Source organism: Sus scrofa, chromosome 2 (assembly GCF_054392235.1).
Source record: "Sus scrofa isolate SSC_HxYL_T2T_F1_AM1 chromosome 2, Sscrofa_HxYL_maternal_Yorkshire_Landrace_v2.0, whole genome shotgun sequence".
Taxonomy (NCBI): domain Eukaryota; kingdom Metazoa; phylum Chordata; class Mammalia; order Artiodactyla; family Suidae; genus Sus; species Sus scrofa.
The window spans coordinates 45440085-45454311 of NC_139384.1; the positions used below are offsets into that span (position 1 = coordinate 45440085).

At 54.5% G+C, this 14227-nt stretch overlaps 1 protein-coding gene across 50 annotated transcripts in view; it reads left to right on the forward strand.

Annotated features, from left to right (window-relative positions):
• The window catches only part of PLEKHA7 (pleckstrin homology domain containing A7), a 229986-nt gene that overhangs the window by 214138 nt on the left and 1621 nt on the right, over nucleotides 1–14227 (forward strand). For 16 of the 50 annotated variants that reach the window (XM_085011837.1, XM_085011840.1, XM_021083278.2 and 13 more), the window contains 8 exons: nucleotides 1269–1457; nucleotides 1555–1672; nucleotides 3848–3951; nucleotides 4379–4579; nucleotides 7381–7539; nucleotides 9584–9717; nucleotides 10882–11024; nucleotides 12496–12606. In XM_085011837.1, the coding sequence (XP_084867963.1) occupies nucleotides 1269–1457; nucleotides 1555–1672; nucleotides 3848–3951; nucleotides 4379–4579; nucleotides 7381–7539; nucleotides 9584–9717; nucleotides 10882–11024; nucleotides 12496–12596 (1149 nt within the window). In that variant the 3' untranslated portion in view covers nucleotides 12597–12606. The remainder of the gene's footprint in view (nucleotides 1–1268; nucleotides 1458–1554; nucleotides 1673–3847; nucleotides 3952–4378; nucleotides 4580–7380; nucleotides 7540–9583; nucleotides 9718–10881; nucleotides 11025–12495; nucleotides 12607–14227) is intronic. The other 34 variants (XM_085011843.1, XM_085011846.1, XM_085011847.1 and 31 more) reach the window with 3 other exon arrangements.

Sequence of the window (14227 nt, forward strand, 5' to 3'; positions counted from 1 at the left end):
CTTAACTTTTGAATAATTTCCTTGCTTTTTAATTTTGTTTTGCTATCTGTATTTGCATCCTAAACACTTCAATTTACCCGTATATAATACTGTATTTATTCTTTCATAGCTTACATCCTTTCAACATTATGATCATGAGATTCATCCATGTTGTTGTATGTCACTATAGTTATTTTTATTTAGCCTTTCTTGACTTTAAGGTCATTTACTTTTTTATTAGACAATACTCCGAAAGGGTACAGAATCAAAGGATACAAAAAATATGTAATAAAATGTCTCCTTCTCACCCTCTGTCTCCAGACATTCTGTTCCCTTCAATCAAAAGCAATCAGTGGTTTGTGTTTGTCTTTCTGGAGATTTTTTAGAAATTGGTGATTCTGAGATTTTTTTTTCCAGCTTGGAAACTACGGATGCTCAGAGAGCCCATGGGTCTTTTGGGTGGGTGGCTTAAACTTCACACAATAATGTAATATCTTGCTTTAGAAGATTGCTGATAAATCTTTGCAAAACAAGCTTCCAGCACCCTTTCCTGAACTCTGAAAAATTCTGAAAAACAAAGCAAAATTACACAAAGAAAGGGGGAGTTTAGGAGGAAGGAGTCTCGATGGTCATTTGTCCTAGGAGTGGGTGTTCAGTCAGGGGCAAGGCTGTCCGTCTGTCGAGAAGCCACAGCCCTTAGAGAGCATTGTGGATGAGAGGCAGGGGTGGGGCCCTGGAAAATAGTTACATTCATCACGGCCCAGGGAGTGGGCAGCGGAGAGGTCAGTGAGTCACCCATCCTGATTGCCTATGCAGTGTCCCAGTCAAGAAGGAGGAAATATTTTGTAATCATGAACATTTCTGATAGAAAGGCCAGGACCTCCTTGCTCAGGTTTCCAGCCTGCTGAAGGATCCAGAGACTGTGCAGGGCCAGTGAGCCCCCTCGTTCTGAGCACGGTGGGGTGGGGTGCTGTCATCAACATAACGGATAAGCACAGATGACCAGCCTGCCTCCCCTGTGGTGCCCTCCAAGCAAGTGAAGTGAGTTCTGGATTGTGTTTAGGTAATACTTGGAAAAATGGCAGACGTGTGAATCAAAGGGAAGACTGGGGTTGGAGCAGAGGCATCCCCTGAGCTCACAGCTCAACCAGGGGAAACGCTGGCACCTTTGGGCTGAAGTGATCCTGGTCTGTTCCATTTGGGCCACCACCGTGATGGTAACACTCAGCATCCTCTCTCCGGGCACTGATTCTGGTTTTGTTTTTTGTTTTTTGTTTTTTTCTGAACAGGAAGACGAGGCACCTCCCAGGCCCCCGCTCCCTGAGCTCTACAGCCCAGAGGACCAGCCCCCGGCCGTGCCACCCCTGCCGAGGGAGGCCACCATCATCCGGCACACTTCAGTGAGGGGCCTCAAGCGGCAGTCAGACGAGAGGAAGCGAGACCGGGAGCAGGGGCAGTGCGTGAACGGGGACTCGAGGGTGAGCAAGGAGGACCCCTGGGCTTGCCCTGCTCTGGGGGGGGAAAAGCGGGGGCCACGTCAGGATGTGGGGCAGGTGTGACGGCCTCTGCCCGCAGGTGGAACTCCGGTCGTATGTCAGTGAGCCTGAGCTGGCCACCTTCAGTGGGGACATGGCCCCTCCCTCGCTGGGACTCGTGGGCCCTGAGAGCAGGTACCAGACGCTGCCAGGCAGAGGTAAGGCAAGAATCTCTGTGGAGTCTCTCTGGGAAGCCCGCCCACTACCACACCACTGCTCCCCAACTCTCATCCGGTCCTTGCCCTCTTCTGCCTACAGTGTGGGGCCTCGGGGTGGGTAGCGGGGGCCTCTGGTCTGTGTGGAGGGCCTGTCCTTCCTTCCTCTGTCTCATCTCCTGATTCTCTTCCTCTTTTATTACATCGGCCCTTGGGAGCAATGATCATAGCAATTACTATAAAGCCTAGCTCTGTTTTTAAGCATTTTCTCTTCACTTAGTTAAGAGTCATAATAATCCTGTGAAGGAAGTACTATTATTATCCTCATTTTAGAGATAAGAAAACTAAGGCCCAGAGAAATTAAATAACTTGCCAATTCATCAGTGAGTGATGGAGCCAGAATACAATCCCAGTGTCCTGGCTACAGAGCCACTGCCTGCTGCAGGCTGGGCTATGGGGTGACTGCCCACCTCAGGGCTTCCAGAGGGTTTTCTCCTCTTCTGTGTCACTCAATGAGTCCTTTTCTCTCTTTTTTTTTTTTTTTTTTTGTCTTTTTGTCTTTTCTAGGGCCACTCCTGCGGCATATGGAGGTTCCCAGGCTAGGGGTCGAATCAGAGCTGTAGCCACCGGCCTACACCAGAGCCACAGCAACTCGGGATCCAAGCCATGTCTGCGACCTACACCACAGCTCGTGGCAACACTGGATCCTTAACCCACTGAGCAAGGCCAGGGATCGAACCCAAAACCTCATGGTGCCTAGTCAGATTCATTAACCATTGAGCCATGAAGGGAACTCCAATGAGTCCTTTCTTTAAACAAATACACCTTTCTCCTTAATTAGGCCTCCTTTTCACTCTCCTCCCCCTATCCCTTTGAGATGGGGGTGGGAATAGACTTAGGCCCTTAGGCTCACCCATGCCCCATTTTCCCCACAGCCAGACCCTCTTCCCCAGAAGTCCTTATAAAGGGAGGCCCTTGGAAGCCCTGAGCAGGCTGACTGCACGCCCTCACTTGGTCCTCCTGTCTGCTCCCCAAGGTGGGAGGTCAGGTACCTTCCACCCATTGACCAGGTATAGAAACAGGAGGCCACCCAGCCATGGTTCGGGCACCTGTGGGGTTATGTGACTCCCAGCCTACCATGTTATCTAGGCTTGCTGTGGCCTGAGCTGGTCCCTGGAGGGGGCTGGCTTTTGCTGAGTTGGGCCACAGCAACCCTTGGTACTCTACCTGGGGACCCTGTTCCCATCATTCATTACAGCCTAGAGGCATTTATCAATGACAGCCTCAATGGCATTTGGGGCAGGACAGTTTTTTGTTGCTCAGGATTCGCTGGGTATTGCAGGACATTTATTGTTCTTTTTCCCATGTGCTAAATGCTAGTGGTGTCCTGTCAGTGTGATGCCCATTTCTAGATGTCAGGGACCAGCCTTGATAAGAATGCTACTAGTGGACAAAGTGCGGGCTGTGGCTCCCTGTGACTTTGGACAAGTTACTTAACCTCTCTGAGCCTTAGACTGTGTACCTCTGCAGTGGTTAGGTAGGGCTACTGTGTAGGGCCAGGGACAAAATCTGTATGAAACACCTGACACAGTGCTTGCCTGTTATATAGTAAATATTCAATAAATGCTCGGTGCTTCCTTCTTTCCCTTCTTCATTTATTCTGTCAGTTGGTCAACCAAGCATTATTGAATTTGCAGTCTAGTTAGACAGGCATGTTGACCCTGTGGTCAGGGTGGTAACCAGTGACTATACTGAAGGATATAGGGAATAACTGATTCTGCCTGGGGCATTTGAAAAGGCTTCTCACAGGCAGGGCATCCCAGTTGGGTCATGCAGTATGCATAGGAGCTCATCAGGAAGAAGGGATGCAGGGCATTCCTCGCTCTCCGTCCTTTGCTCCTGCCAAGCAGCCCAGGACTTCTGCATGTGTCCTGGGAAGACTAAGGTAGTTCCTAGATCTTTAGGGACACTGTCCCCCTTTGAGGACAGAGGGCGCCCGTGGGCTGGCCCCTCATTTGCTCCCTGGGACCTTGCTCTTCCAAGTCCTGGGGAGGAAGAAGGGTGGGTTGTTGGCTGGGTCCTCGTGATCTGCTCACAGGATCAGGAGGTGATTAGGGAGGGGCCGGTGGCCTGTCCTGCTCACCACAAATCCACTTGCATTTCTGTTTCCTCACTAAGGGCTCTCGGGGTCCACGTCAAGGCTCCAGCAGTCATCCACCATTGCTCCCTACGTCACCCTCCGGAGGGGTCTGGATGCCGAAAGCAGCAAGGTGACCTACGCTGTGAGTGGCCTTGAGAAGTTCTCAAGGGGCTCACTGTTCCCTCACGCACAGAGGGAAGGGCTCCGAGGTGGACGGTGACTGATGATCTTGTGAGGTGACCTCAGCCCCTCCTCATCTCAGGGGCCCTGTCATCTGCCCACCAAGAAGGGTGTCAGACTGCCCTCTCCATTTCCCAAGAGCCCCCCACCTTTCTCCCCAGTCTCATTCGTGCAGCGCTCAGAGCCCCTGAGGGCCTGTGGTGTCCTGCCCACAAGTGTGCTTGGAGGAAGTGGTTCTCAGTGGCCAAGAGGAGCCCAGCTGGATTGTTGTGTGTGTGTATGTGTGTGTGTGGAGGAAAGAGAGGCGTGGGAATGAAGCCAGCAGGGCAGCTGCCCTGTGTGTTCCCAGCCCAGCTGCCTTGTCTGTCTCCTGCCCTCCTGCCCCTCAGAGACCCAAGAGTGCCTTGGAGCGCCTGTACTCAGGGGACCACCAGCGGGGCAAGATGAGCGCGGAGGAGCAGCTGGAGCGCATGAAGCGGCACCAGAAGGCGCTGGTCCGGGAGCGCAAGAGGACACTGAGCCAAGGAGAGAGGACGGGTCTGCCCTCGTCCCGCTACCTCAGCCAACCACTCCCCGGAGATCTCGGCTCAGTATGTTAGGAGGGTCCAGCAGGCGGGGCAGGGACAGGGAGCACAGCTTCCCCGAGTCCCCCAGACACAAGCACAGCACACCCCCCGAGAGCGTGGGTCATCGACCTGGATGGTGCAGAGAATCCCCCACGGGCTGTGTGTTCACAGCTCAAGACGCCTGTGTGACTTGGTCAGAGGGTGCCCTGGAACTAGAGCAGGAGTGAGGATGTCACGGCAGGAGCCCAGGAGCCAGAGAAAACGTCCAAAGTCAGTTCTCCAGTCGAGCTTGAGGGAGGCCTTTGTAGGCACTTGGAGTCTCGCAGCTGAACCAAGGACTTGGAAAGTACAGGGTCCGAAAAGTGGAGGAGGAAGACGGTGCTATGATTTGAGGAGGAGGAGTGTAAGCCAACCAACCTCCCAAACTTCTAAGCAGGTGCCCTTTGGGGCAGCTGAGCACAGGGTCATGCCCCACACCTCTGAGGGCTGGGGGTCTCCCACAACTGCGGTGCTGGCAGGCTTCCCAGCACCCTTAGGAGAGCCGGGGCATATGCTGCCCCCTAGTGGTGCTTCTAGGCACTGCACCCTCCCTACAGTCGCCTTAGGTCCCTTTTGGAAACATTCCATTTGACTTTTCCTTGTTTGAAATCAAGGGTTTCCCTAGACTTCCAGCCTGGCTGTTCTTTCCCTAATTCATTGCACAAGCTCTTTTGCTTTTAGAATTACCGCTCATTGCCTCTCTAATCCTGCCTGATTGTGTTTACAGAAGCTTCTAATTTGCATCAACCGTTCTCTAACTGGCCTGTGCTCTTGTTACCAGGCTTATAATAGCAGCTCTTTTCTCCATGGCCTAGCGAGCACTCCCATGTGTGACTCACCTTTCTGCTGCCCCCTTTGCGCAGGCTTACTGACTCATAATTCACTTATCTCAAAAGCTGCCTCACAAGGCTGAGCCAGCCCCCACTGCCTGAGGGCCATGGTCATTGGCAGAGGTCTGGGCACAATGAGTTTTATCAAAGGCCACACCTTACACCTAGACAGTAGACATGAACTTCAGAGACTGCATGTATGAATCAATTCTGCCAAGTCTGAGGTGGTTTGGTTTTAATTCCTCCAGCCCCATCGGCACAATTTCTTATGGAAAACTTTTTGTGTTTCTAGTATTTAATAACCTGAATGGATAACGAGATACATAATGTTCTGTATTCAGAGGGCCTCTCTGCAGCTGTTGCTCAGACACCAAAGGGGTAAGACCCAGGACACTCATATCCTGAAAAGTTGCAAAGCCAGTAACTTTTAAACTTTATAAGTAAATGTCCTATGGGATAACACTGACTTTTTACGACCTGATGTGTCAAATGTAGAAACAGTCGTAACTTGAATACCTTGTAATTTCTCTCTTTAAAAAAAGGCTTGTGTAAGTCTCTGCCTCAGCGCCAATAAACGTGTTGCTTAATGATGAAGGATTGGCGTGGTTCTTCCCCAGGATACCTGGTAGAGTCCAGTGAGCATTTTCTGTTTGTGGAAACAATCAGGCTGGGTTTATGTGAGGACTTGACTCCATTTGGGGCACTGGTGAGCGTGTGAAAAAAAATGTGTGTTTTCTTTGTGAATCATTAAATTAATTTTTCATCTCTGAATCTTCATCCGCCTAATCCTTTCATCCTATAATTGAAAATGATCACCTAAGAGCGATTACACTGATTTCGAGTCGGTATTGAGAGCTTGTGCATGAATGGGTGAAATGTGCTGATGTGGCTCTGGGTTTAGGGCTTGGGAGGCCGGGGGTTTGAGAGGGCCTTGAAGGCAGTTGGGACCGCTTGGGGCTCTGTGGAGTGGATGGACTAGGAGGGAGGAGGTAACCTGGGATGGAGAAGCATCTGCGTGGCTTCTGCTCAAGAGAAGAGAGGCTTTGAGGCCATTCCCTTTCCTCAACAACCTGCTCAGCATCGAGGCCTGCGGGGACTTGGGCCACAGGTGGTTTGGAGGGAAGGCCACGGCGGGCCTGAACCGTTGTGCGGGGATCTTAGGGCAGCGGGTTAGAGTTTCCCTCTATGAGTCTGCTTGTTATAGGGTTGGTACTGAGGAACCTTGGAAATGTTGCATTTGATTGAGCAATTTTCACTTCCAGTGGTTAAAACATCCCCTCCCCCGATAGATGAGCAGTTTATCTGTCTCACTGGCCCCAAGCTGCTCCTACGCGTACCTCCCAGCCCCACTGGGGGTGCAGTATTCCCCACTCCTGCCTGTGCCCTGTTGGGAATACCCACTAGAGAGGCCCTTGGCTGTTCTCCTTGCTACCAGGCCTCAAAGGGCTTTTTTTTCCCATGAGTTCTGAACTGCAACATGCACCTCCTGCACCAGAAAGCTTTCTGTAAGTTGTCAGGAGGCAGAAACAGCGCATCCTTTCTCTGGGGCTCTGTCCCAGATTCTGTTTTGGGGTCACCTTCTTGGACCTGGAAGCCTCATGAATCCCTGGGGGGCCTTGTGGGTCTAAAGTTGTGGATCTTAGACCTGTGCCCCATTTGAACAAGGGTGCGTGTTGGAACACTCTGGGGCCCAGATCAGAAAGAAATCAGCAGTCTAGAGGCAGCATCAAAGGGCCAGAGGCCTTGTTCTCTGGTTCACAGACTTTCAGCACATAGCAGAGACCATCAGTGTCACAAAACTACTGCCTTGTTTGACAGATGAGGCTGAGGTCCATGGTCACACAGCTTCTCCCTAACAAATCACAAGCCCATCTTCCCAAGGACCCCCCTTGCCTGTAGGAGCCACCCAAAAGGGACAGGAAATGACTACATTTCACCCTCTCGTTCTGTTGCCAGTGGAAGCGTGAGCAGGACTTTGACCTGCAGCTGCTGGAACGGGCCGTACAAGGGGACAGAAAGGACAAGGAGGAGAATGGCTGGCTGAAGGTGCAGGCCATGCCTGTCACTGAGTTGGACCTGGAACCACAAGACTATGACGTGGACATCAGCAGAGAGGTGAGGGCAGGGGCTTCCTTCGTGCCCCGTGCCGAGGCACGGCCTTCAGACTCCAGCCTGACTGACCCTCCCAGGGGCTGTTGTCCTGAATGGAGATAAGCTCAGCTTGAGTGTGGCCCAGGATGATGGTCAAATAGCATTAAGAGGAGCCCAGGCATTTTGATGCAGATTGGGATCTGTCTGTCTCTGTAATTTGGCGCAAGTCATTGAACTTCGCTGTGCCTCGGTTTCCTCAGCAGTAAAGTGGGCTGCAGTGAGGGTGTAAGTGACTCAGCATGTTATTGCCCAAACGATTAACAACGATTAGAAAGCTATGAGCCCAGGGCCTGGCACAGAGTCGGTATGTGACAAGGTGGTTACTGTTGGGGTATGTTCCCGTGGAAAACCACGGGTTTGGTCTTGCATCTGGCCGGTTAGGCCAGTCGAGGCCATCAGACTTGGGGGGAAAGTGGGGGCAGATTGGGAAATCACAGGTGAAATTTCAGCCCTGGTGGAGCCAGGGGAGAGCTGCCTGGTTCTGGTCGGAATTCTTTTTGCGCCCTCTGGTGGCTCAAATGCATCATGACTGGACAGACCCCAGAAAGCAAGTAACCCCAGGTCAGGAACGTCTCTTACCTGAGGGAAGAGAAGGGGAGTTGGAGGGTGACAGGCTCAGGGTCTTTAAGACATAGGGTGGTCTCCTGTGGCCTGTCCTGCTCCATTTGTACGCTCTTGAGAGCAGCATCTGTGGCTGTTGGGTTCACCTTGTGCATCCAGCACCAGGCCTGGCACATAGAAGAGGCTCTGGAAATAGCTGCTGAATGACGACTCTTGTTGGATGGAGTGCACAGTGCCAGTACGCCAAACATCTGTGTGAGTCCTGGGGCTCCAGGGGGTTAATGAGGCCAGTCCCCTGCCTTCAGGCCTTTCCTTAGGCACCCCTGAAACAGCCAAAGGTCCCTGCTTTCTCAGATTCACTGTAGAAGCTTCTACAAACTGCCCTGGCAGTGAAAGGGTTTTCTGTGGTGTCCTAGTTGGCCTGCCAGCCAGGAGAAAAAGTCTTTTCTTATCTCTAACCTAAATCCCTCCTGCCACAATGTAATCGGCTTCCTTCTTCTGGATCTGCCCTCATTGGAAATAACAGAGAAGGGCTTATTTCTTGCCATCTTTGACCAGAGGAAAAGGTCTGCACGGATTTAAATTCAGGTGCAGATTTGCCCTGGGATTGGATTTAGCTTGTTTTTCGACGCTTCAGCCAACCCCATTTTAATGTGCCCTTGTAGTTCACGGAGGAAGAAATTCCCTGAGGTGCATAAAAAAGAATTGCCTTTGGCATTCTTGGCCCAAGCGAGGTTTTACCAAGCCAGAATTTCCACTGGGTTCGTGTGAGAAACTGGTGGGGAAGAGCTGGGGTCATTTTTCCTCTTGAAAGGGGTAGATAATACGGCATGGTTGCCTCCTGTTTGGATCAGAGGAGCTTCGGTAGGGATGGAAAGCACTGTCACTTTCTTTCATCCCTCCACCCAGCCACCCACCCATCCAAGGAGTGTTTGCTGAGGGGCTACTGAGTGCCAGGTCTCTGTCCTGGACAGAGGAGAGACAGACAGAAAAACAGGAGGGCGTAGCAGGGGTGGTGGGAGTGGGAGGGTCCGGGAAGGTTTCTGAAGGGGAGGTTGGGAGGATGAGACAGTCCTTGGAGCCCAAGGAGGAGAAGCCAGGCAGGGGCTGACGTGAGTCAGTGTGGCTGGAGAGGCTGGCAGGGGTCAGATCACATCAAAGGTGGTATTAAGGGTGATCATTTTTATCCCCCGGCCTAGTTTTTTGCCTCCTCCTTCCCTTCCCTTGTCCTGTAGGAGGTCACCTCGTATGGTGGAAAGAACAGGGCCTTTGAGGCAGACCCAGGTTCGGATCCCGACTCACGGTGGACTGCCTTTGTGATCTTAGCAAATTACTTCAGCCTGTGGCTTCCATGGGCCCCCTCAGGATGGGGAACAGGGTTGGGGAGGAGGTCTCCGACCCACACCTCTGTGCCTCCCTCTCACCGCCTCCTGGGTCCTTTCCTCAGCTCTCCAAACCCGAGAAGGTCTCCATCCCCGAGCGTTATGTGGAGCTGGATCCCGAAGAGCCGCCCAGCCTGGAGGAGCTGCAGGCTCGGTACCGCAAAGCCGAGAAGATCCGTAACATCCTGGCCCGGTCCAGGTCAGCTCTCGCGCTGTTCACGTCCTGACAACCTGCTAGGCTACCTCGGGGTCTCAACTGAATGGCCCTGGGCCGGGCTGGCTGGGGTGGGTGCTTTGCCAGGCAGGCAGCTCTCAGCACGTCACCAGCAGATCAGCAAGGAAGCGTACCCAGGTCATTTGGGAGGCCCTAAAACACTCGGAGGGCCATCCTGGACCCTCGCCCCCAACGCTGTGTCTCATGGCCCTGGCAAGTGTGGGGGTAAAGTGGGCACAGCTGGAGAGTGGCTTCAGGGATGGCATCCTAGTCTTAGGACCCCTTTTCCCTCACACCGACTCCTAGACCAGAGCCAGGGGCCCAGCCTTGTCCTGAGGTCCCAGAGGCCAGGATGGGACCCCAGGAAGTGGCTTTCCTGTCCCATCAGCCTGTGTAGCCTCAGAAACATAAATTGGTATTTGTGGGCCTCCCTTCAGAGTTGGGTTAGCCTTTTCACATCTGGATTTAATAGGAGCTCAACTCCTATTTTTTCTTTTTCTTTTTCTTTTTTCTTTTTTTTTTTTTTGCTTTTTTTGTCTTTTCTAGGGCCGCCTCCCGTGACATATGGAGGTTCCCAGGCTAGGGGTCTAATCGGAGCTGTAGCTGCTGGCCTACACCAGAGCCACAGCAACACGGGATCCTTAACCCACTGAGCAAGGCCAGGGATCGAACCCGCAACCTCATGGTTCCTAGTCGGATTTGTTAACCACTGCACCACAGTGGGAACTCCTTTTTTTTGCTTTTTAGGGCCATACTGGTGGCATATGGAAGTTCTCAGGCTAGGGGTCGAACCAGAGCTACAGCTGCCAGCTTACACCACAGCCACAGCAATGCAGGATCTGAGCCGGATCCTTAACCCACAGAGTGGGGCCAAGGATCAAACCCACATCTTCATGGGTTCGTCACCGCTGAGCCACCACAGAAACTCTTGAAGCTCAACTCTTTATCTTGTGGTCTGTGATTCCCCAAAGGAGGACCACAGCTGTGACTGTGTGTTTGGGGAGAAGCATGTGCGCCTTGGTCAGGAAAGGAGGTGCACCGTTTTTATCTGAGGCCCCCAAAGGGTGAGCTCCTCTGGCCCTCCTCTCATGAGGCAGGTGCCAGCGGTGGCGAGGCTCCCAGCCTGCTTTCTGGCCCTCCTTCCCGCAGCATGTGCAACCTGCAGCCCACATCTAGCCAGGACCGGGACAGCGTGGCCGATCTGGACTCGCAGCTGCAGGAGCAGGAGCGCATCATCAACATCTCCTACGCCCTGGCCTCGGAGGCCTCCCAGCGCAGCAAGCAGGTGGCAGGTGAGGCCCTGGTGGGGAGAGGGCAGCCTCCGAGGCCGGCCCCATCCCTGCTCCTTGGGCTTAGGGCCCAGCATGGCCTGTCAGGGAGTCAGGGGAAAAAGCGAGTGTCAAGCTTGGTTGTTGAGGGACAGTGGTGTATCCCTCTGTCCTCCGAGCTCCTCAGGGCTTGCACAGGGGATGGGCAAGGCAGGCGGGAGCTGGAGGGGTGTCAGAGGAGAGGTCCCAGAGGGGTGACTCATTCTAAAATCTGAGAGCGGTGCTGCTCTTCAGTTTCCTGTGAGATTGCTAGGTGGGAACAAGTTTTTCAGGCTTCTGAACAAAAGGGCCAAGGCTAAGATGTCTGGCCTCATGAAGAAGGGGGGCAGGAAAGGCTCTGGTGCTTGGATTTCTTGTGCGGGCAAGGCAGAAGGGGGTCCCTCTAACCCTCCCTGGGGCTCCTACTTTGATCCCCAAATCAGAGCCACTGTTCACCATATCAGAGTGGCCTGTGTCAGAAAGCAGGACGGGGGAAGAGGGACTTTGCTGCCCAGTGGGGGAAAAATAGCACCATGGGGTGTGAGGGGGTGTGTATATGCGTGTGTAAAAAGGTGTTCTCTCTCAGCCAGGAGACTCCTGGCTCCTCTCTCTGCCCACACGTGCCTCCCCGTATGAGCCTTCACAGTTCCTCCCCAGATGCAGGGGCCACTGCATGTCCAGGTGGTGTCCTTGGCCTTGGCCAGGTGTGAGGAGGATGGTCATAGAGCCTGAGTGGTGTCACGGTCCCCACCTGTCCTCCCATCCTGACCAAAGGGTCCACAAGTGGCCAAGGGGGGGGGGCCCTGCTGGGTCCCAATTGCCCAGCCCTGGGGAGCATAGCCTTAACATCACCTCGAGAAACTACAGGCGTGACGGAGGACAAGGGGAAGCCTGTTCTGTCCCCCAGCTCTGATCCCGGACAGAGTCCCTGAAATCCCTGCTGTCCTGACTCCCCTGAGGATATGTGGGTGGGCTGAGAGGGGGCCATTGTTGGGGAGACAGCAGATGCTCCTCCAGACCTGCCCTCCTAATAAACCTGGGGGCTCCCTGTGGCCCATCGTGGCGATTTTGAATTCCTCCCATGTCAAGGGTTCCAGCCGGGGCACTGTCCCCTCCATAAAGTGCCCTCCTCTCTGGCTGTGCTTTCTCTCCCTGTGGGCCTCCTGTCCTCGGCTTCCTCAGCACCAGCAGGCGAGCGTGCCCCACACATAACACCCTGACGCCCCACGGTCACGCCCCCACTGAGTCGCCACCTTTGCCTTTCCTCCCTCTTGCTCCCCGCTCCACCTCAGACATTGCCAGGCCCCCACCAGGCCCCACGGACATGCCCCTAAGCCCAGGCCTTTAGTGCTGGGCCGGGGGGCCCACGGCACCGGCCCTGCCGAGTGGGGCGTCTGGTGCTGTGGGAGCAGACGAGGAGCCTGACGCACCACTTGATCCCTGTGTGCCCATCTAGCCCAGCAGCTGGCCCTCCTCCCGCCTAAAGGCCCCCTGTCCTCCAGGACGGTGCCACCTTACCCCCCCTTAAGCAACGGACTTCACTACACCTTTGTCTAACACCTGCCAAGTAAGAGCCCCCCGGCGTGGCACCCCACCTAGTGCTGAGCATGCCCCCTACCCCGCTGAGATGACTGCAGTGCCCCTGCTGACGCTTCCTTCCGTGGGCAAAGCGGCTGCTGGGGAGACCACCCCGGACTAGGAGGCAGGCGGGGGGCTGGTGGTTTTTAGGAACTCAGTGCTCAGTGGCCCCCATAAGTAGAGGCTGAGTGATCCAAGCCAAGACCATGTGATCTCAGGAGCCTGAGCTGTGTTGGCTTCCTGCAGGCGGCCCAGTGGCCCCCAGGGACCAGTGCAGGCCGGCTGCCAACTTGGAAGGGAGGACAGCGGTCGGAAAGGAGGAGTTAGGTGTCAGCCTTGGCCTCTCGCTCTCGAGGCTTTGGCCGGAGAGATTGAAGAACCGGAAGCCGGGGAAAACCAGTTTTGCAGATGAGGACACGAACCCAATGAGGTCACACGGAATTGGTGTCAGAACAAGGACGAGGACTGCCCTTTTGGTTGCTTGAGCATCTCGGGAGGGAGAGGAAGGCAAGCTTGGGGGAGGGAGCCAGTGGCCTTCAGCCGTGCAGAATGTTCCAGCAGCACCCCTCTGCGTTCTCCTCCCGTGAGCGTTTAGCAATGAGAGGAGGCGGCCTGGGAACAGGGACGGAGCTCCAGACCAGGAGCCGGGCAGGCCAGCGTCTCGTCTAGGCTTGTTGTCCTGAGTTCTCAGCTGTTCCTTCTCGAAGCTCCAGTCCCTGGACAGGGATGGTGCATCGAGTCTCAGCCCTGACATCACATGGTGTCCAACTGTGAGTAGGGTGTCCCCGCTTGTCCCTCTTTCTGTAGCTACGGTTGATGTTGCTGAGCGCCCACTCGGTGCCAGGAGCGTCTCCTTTGACAACCACCCCAGAGAGGTATTCACCCCCTTTTATGGCTGAGGGGAGCAGCTCAGAGACCGTGAGGGACTCGCCCAAGGAGTCGCAGCGGCGAGTGTCAGAGCCAGGCGGGGAACCCCTTCTGTGCCAGTTCAGAGCCTTTGTTCTCCATTGCCAACCGTGAGCCCAGGTGGGCCAGCCCGGGGAAGCTCGAGATGTTAAGAGAGGGAGTGAAGCGAGGGATGGGGTATGTGGTGGGGGTGGGTGCGTGACCTTTTGGCAGCGCCCCCCAACCACCCCCGGGGCCTGAGGAGGGCAGGAGGAGATTGGCCTGCTGGGCCAGGCTCCTGCGAGGTGTGCAGTAGGGACCCCTTGACTGAAGAGCCTGGGAAAATGCTGCAGCCAGGCCTTTTGTAAAGGCCGCAGAGTCCTTGGGGCTGTGGGAGGGTGTGTGGCTTTCCCCTAGAGATCTGAGTGTGGTGACCCCATCCCAAGCCACAGAGAGGCGGCGGGGTGGTGGCTCTGTTCCTCCTGGCTTTTGGTGCCCCCGTGGCGGTGAGGTGGCCTCTGATGTTCTTTCCGGAGCACATCCATATTTCCTTTCAGCCTTACAGCATCCTCATTAGGAGACTGGTGTGCTCCCCCTGTTTTTAGGTTAAAAAAAAAAAGAGGCCCACAGAGACCGAGAGAGTTCCTCACAGTCACTCAGCAAATGCAGGGCAGGGCCAGACCTGGACTCCGGATTCCTCTTTGCTCAGGCCTTTTTGCCCTGTT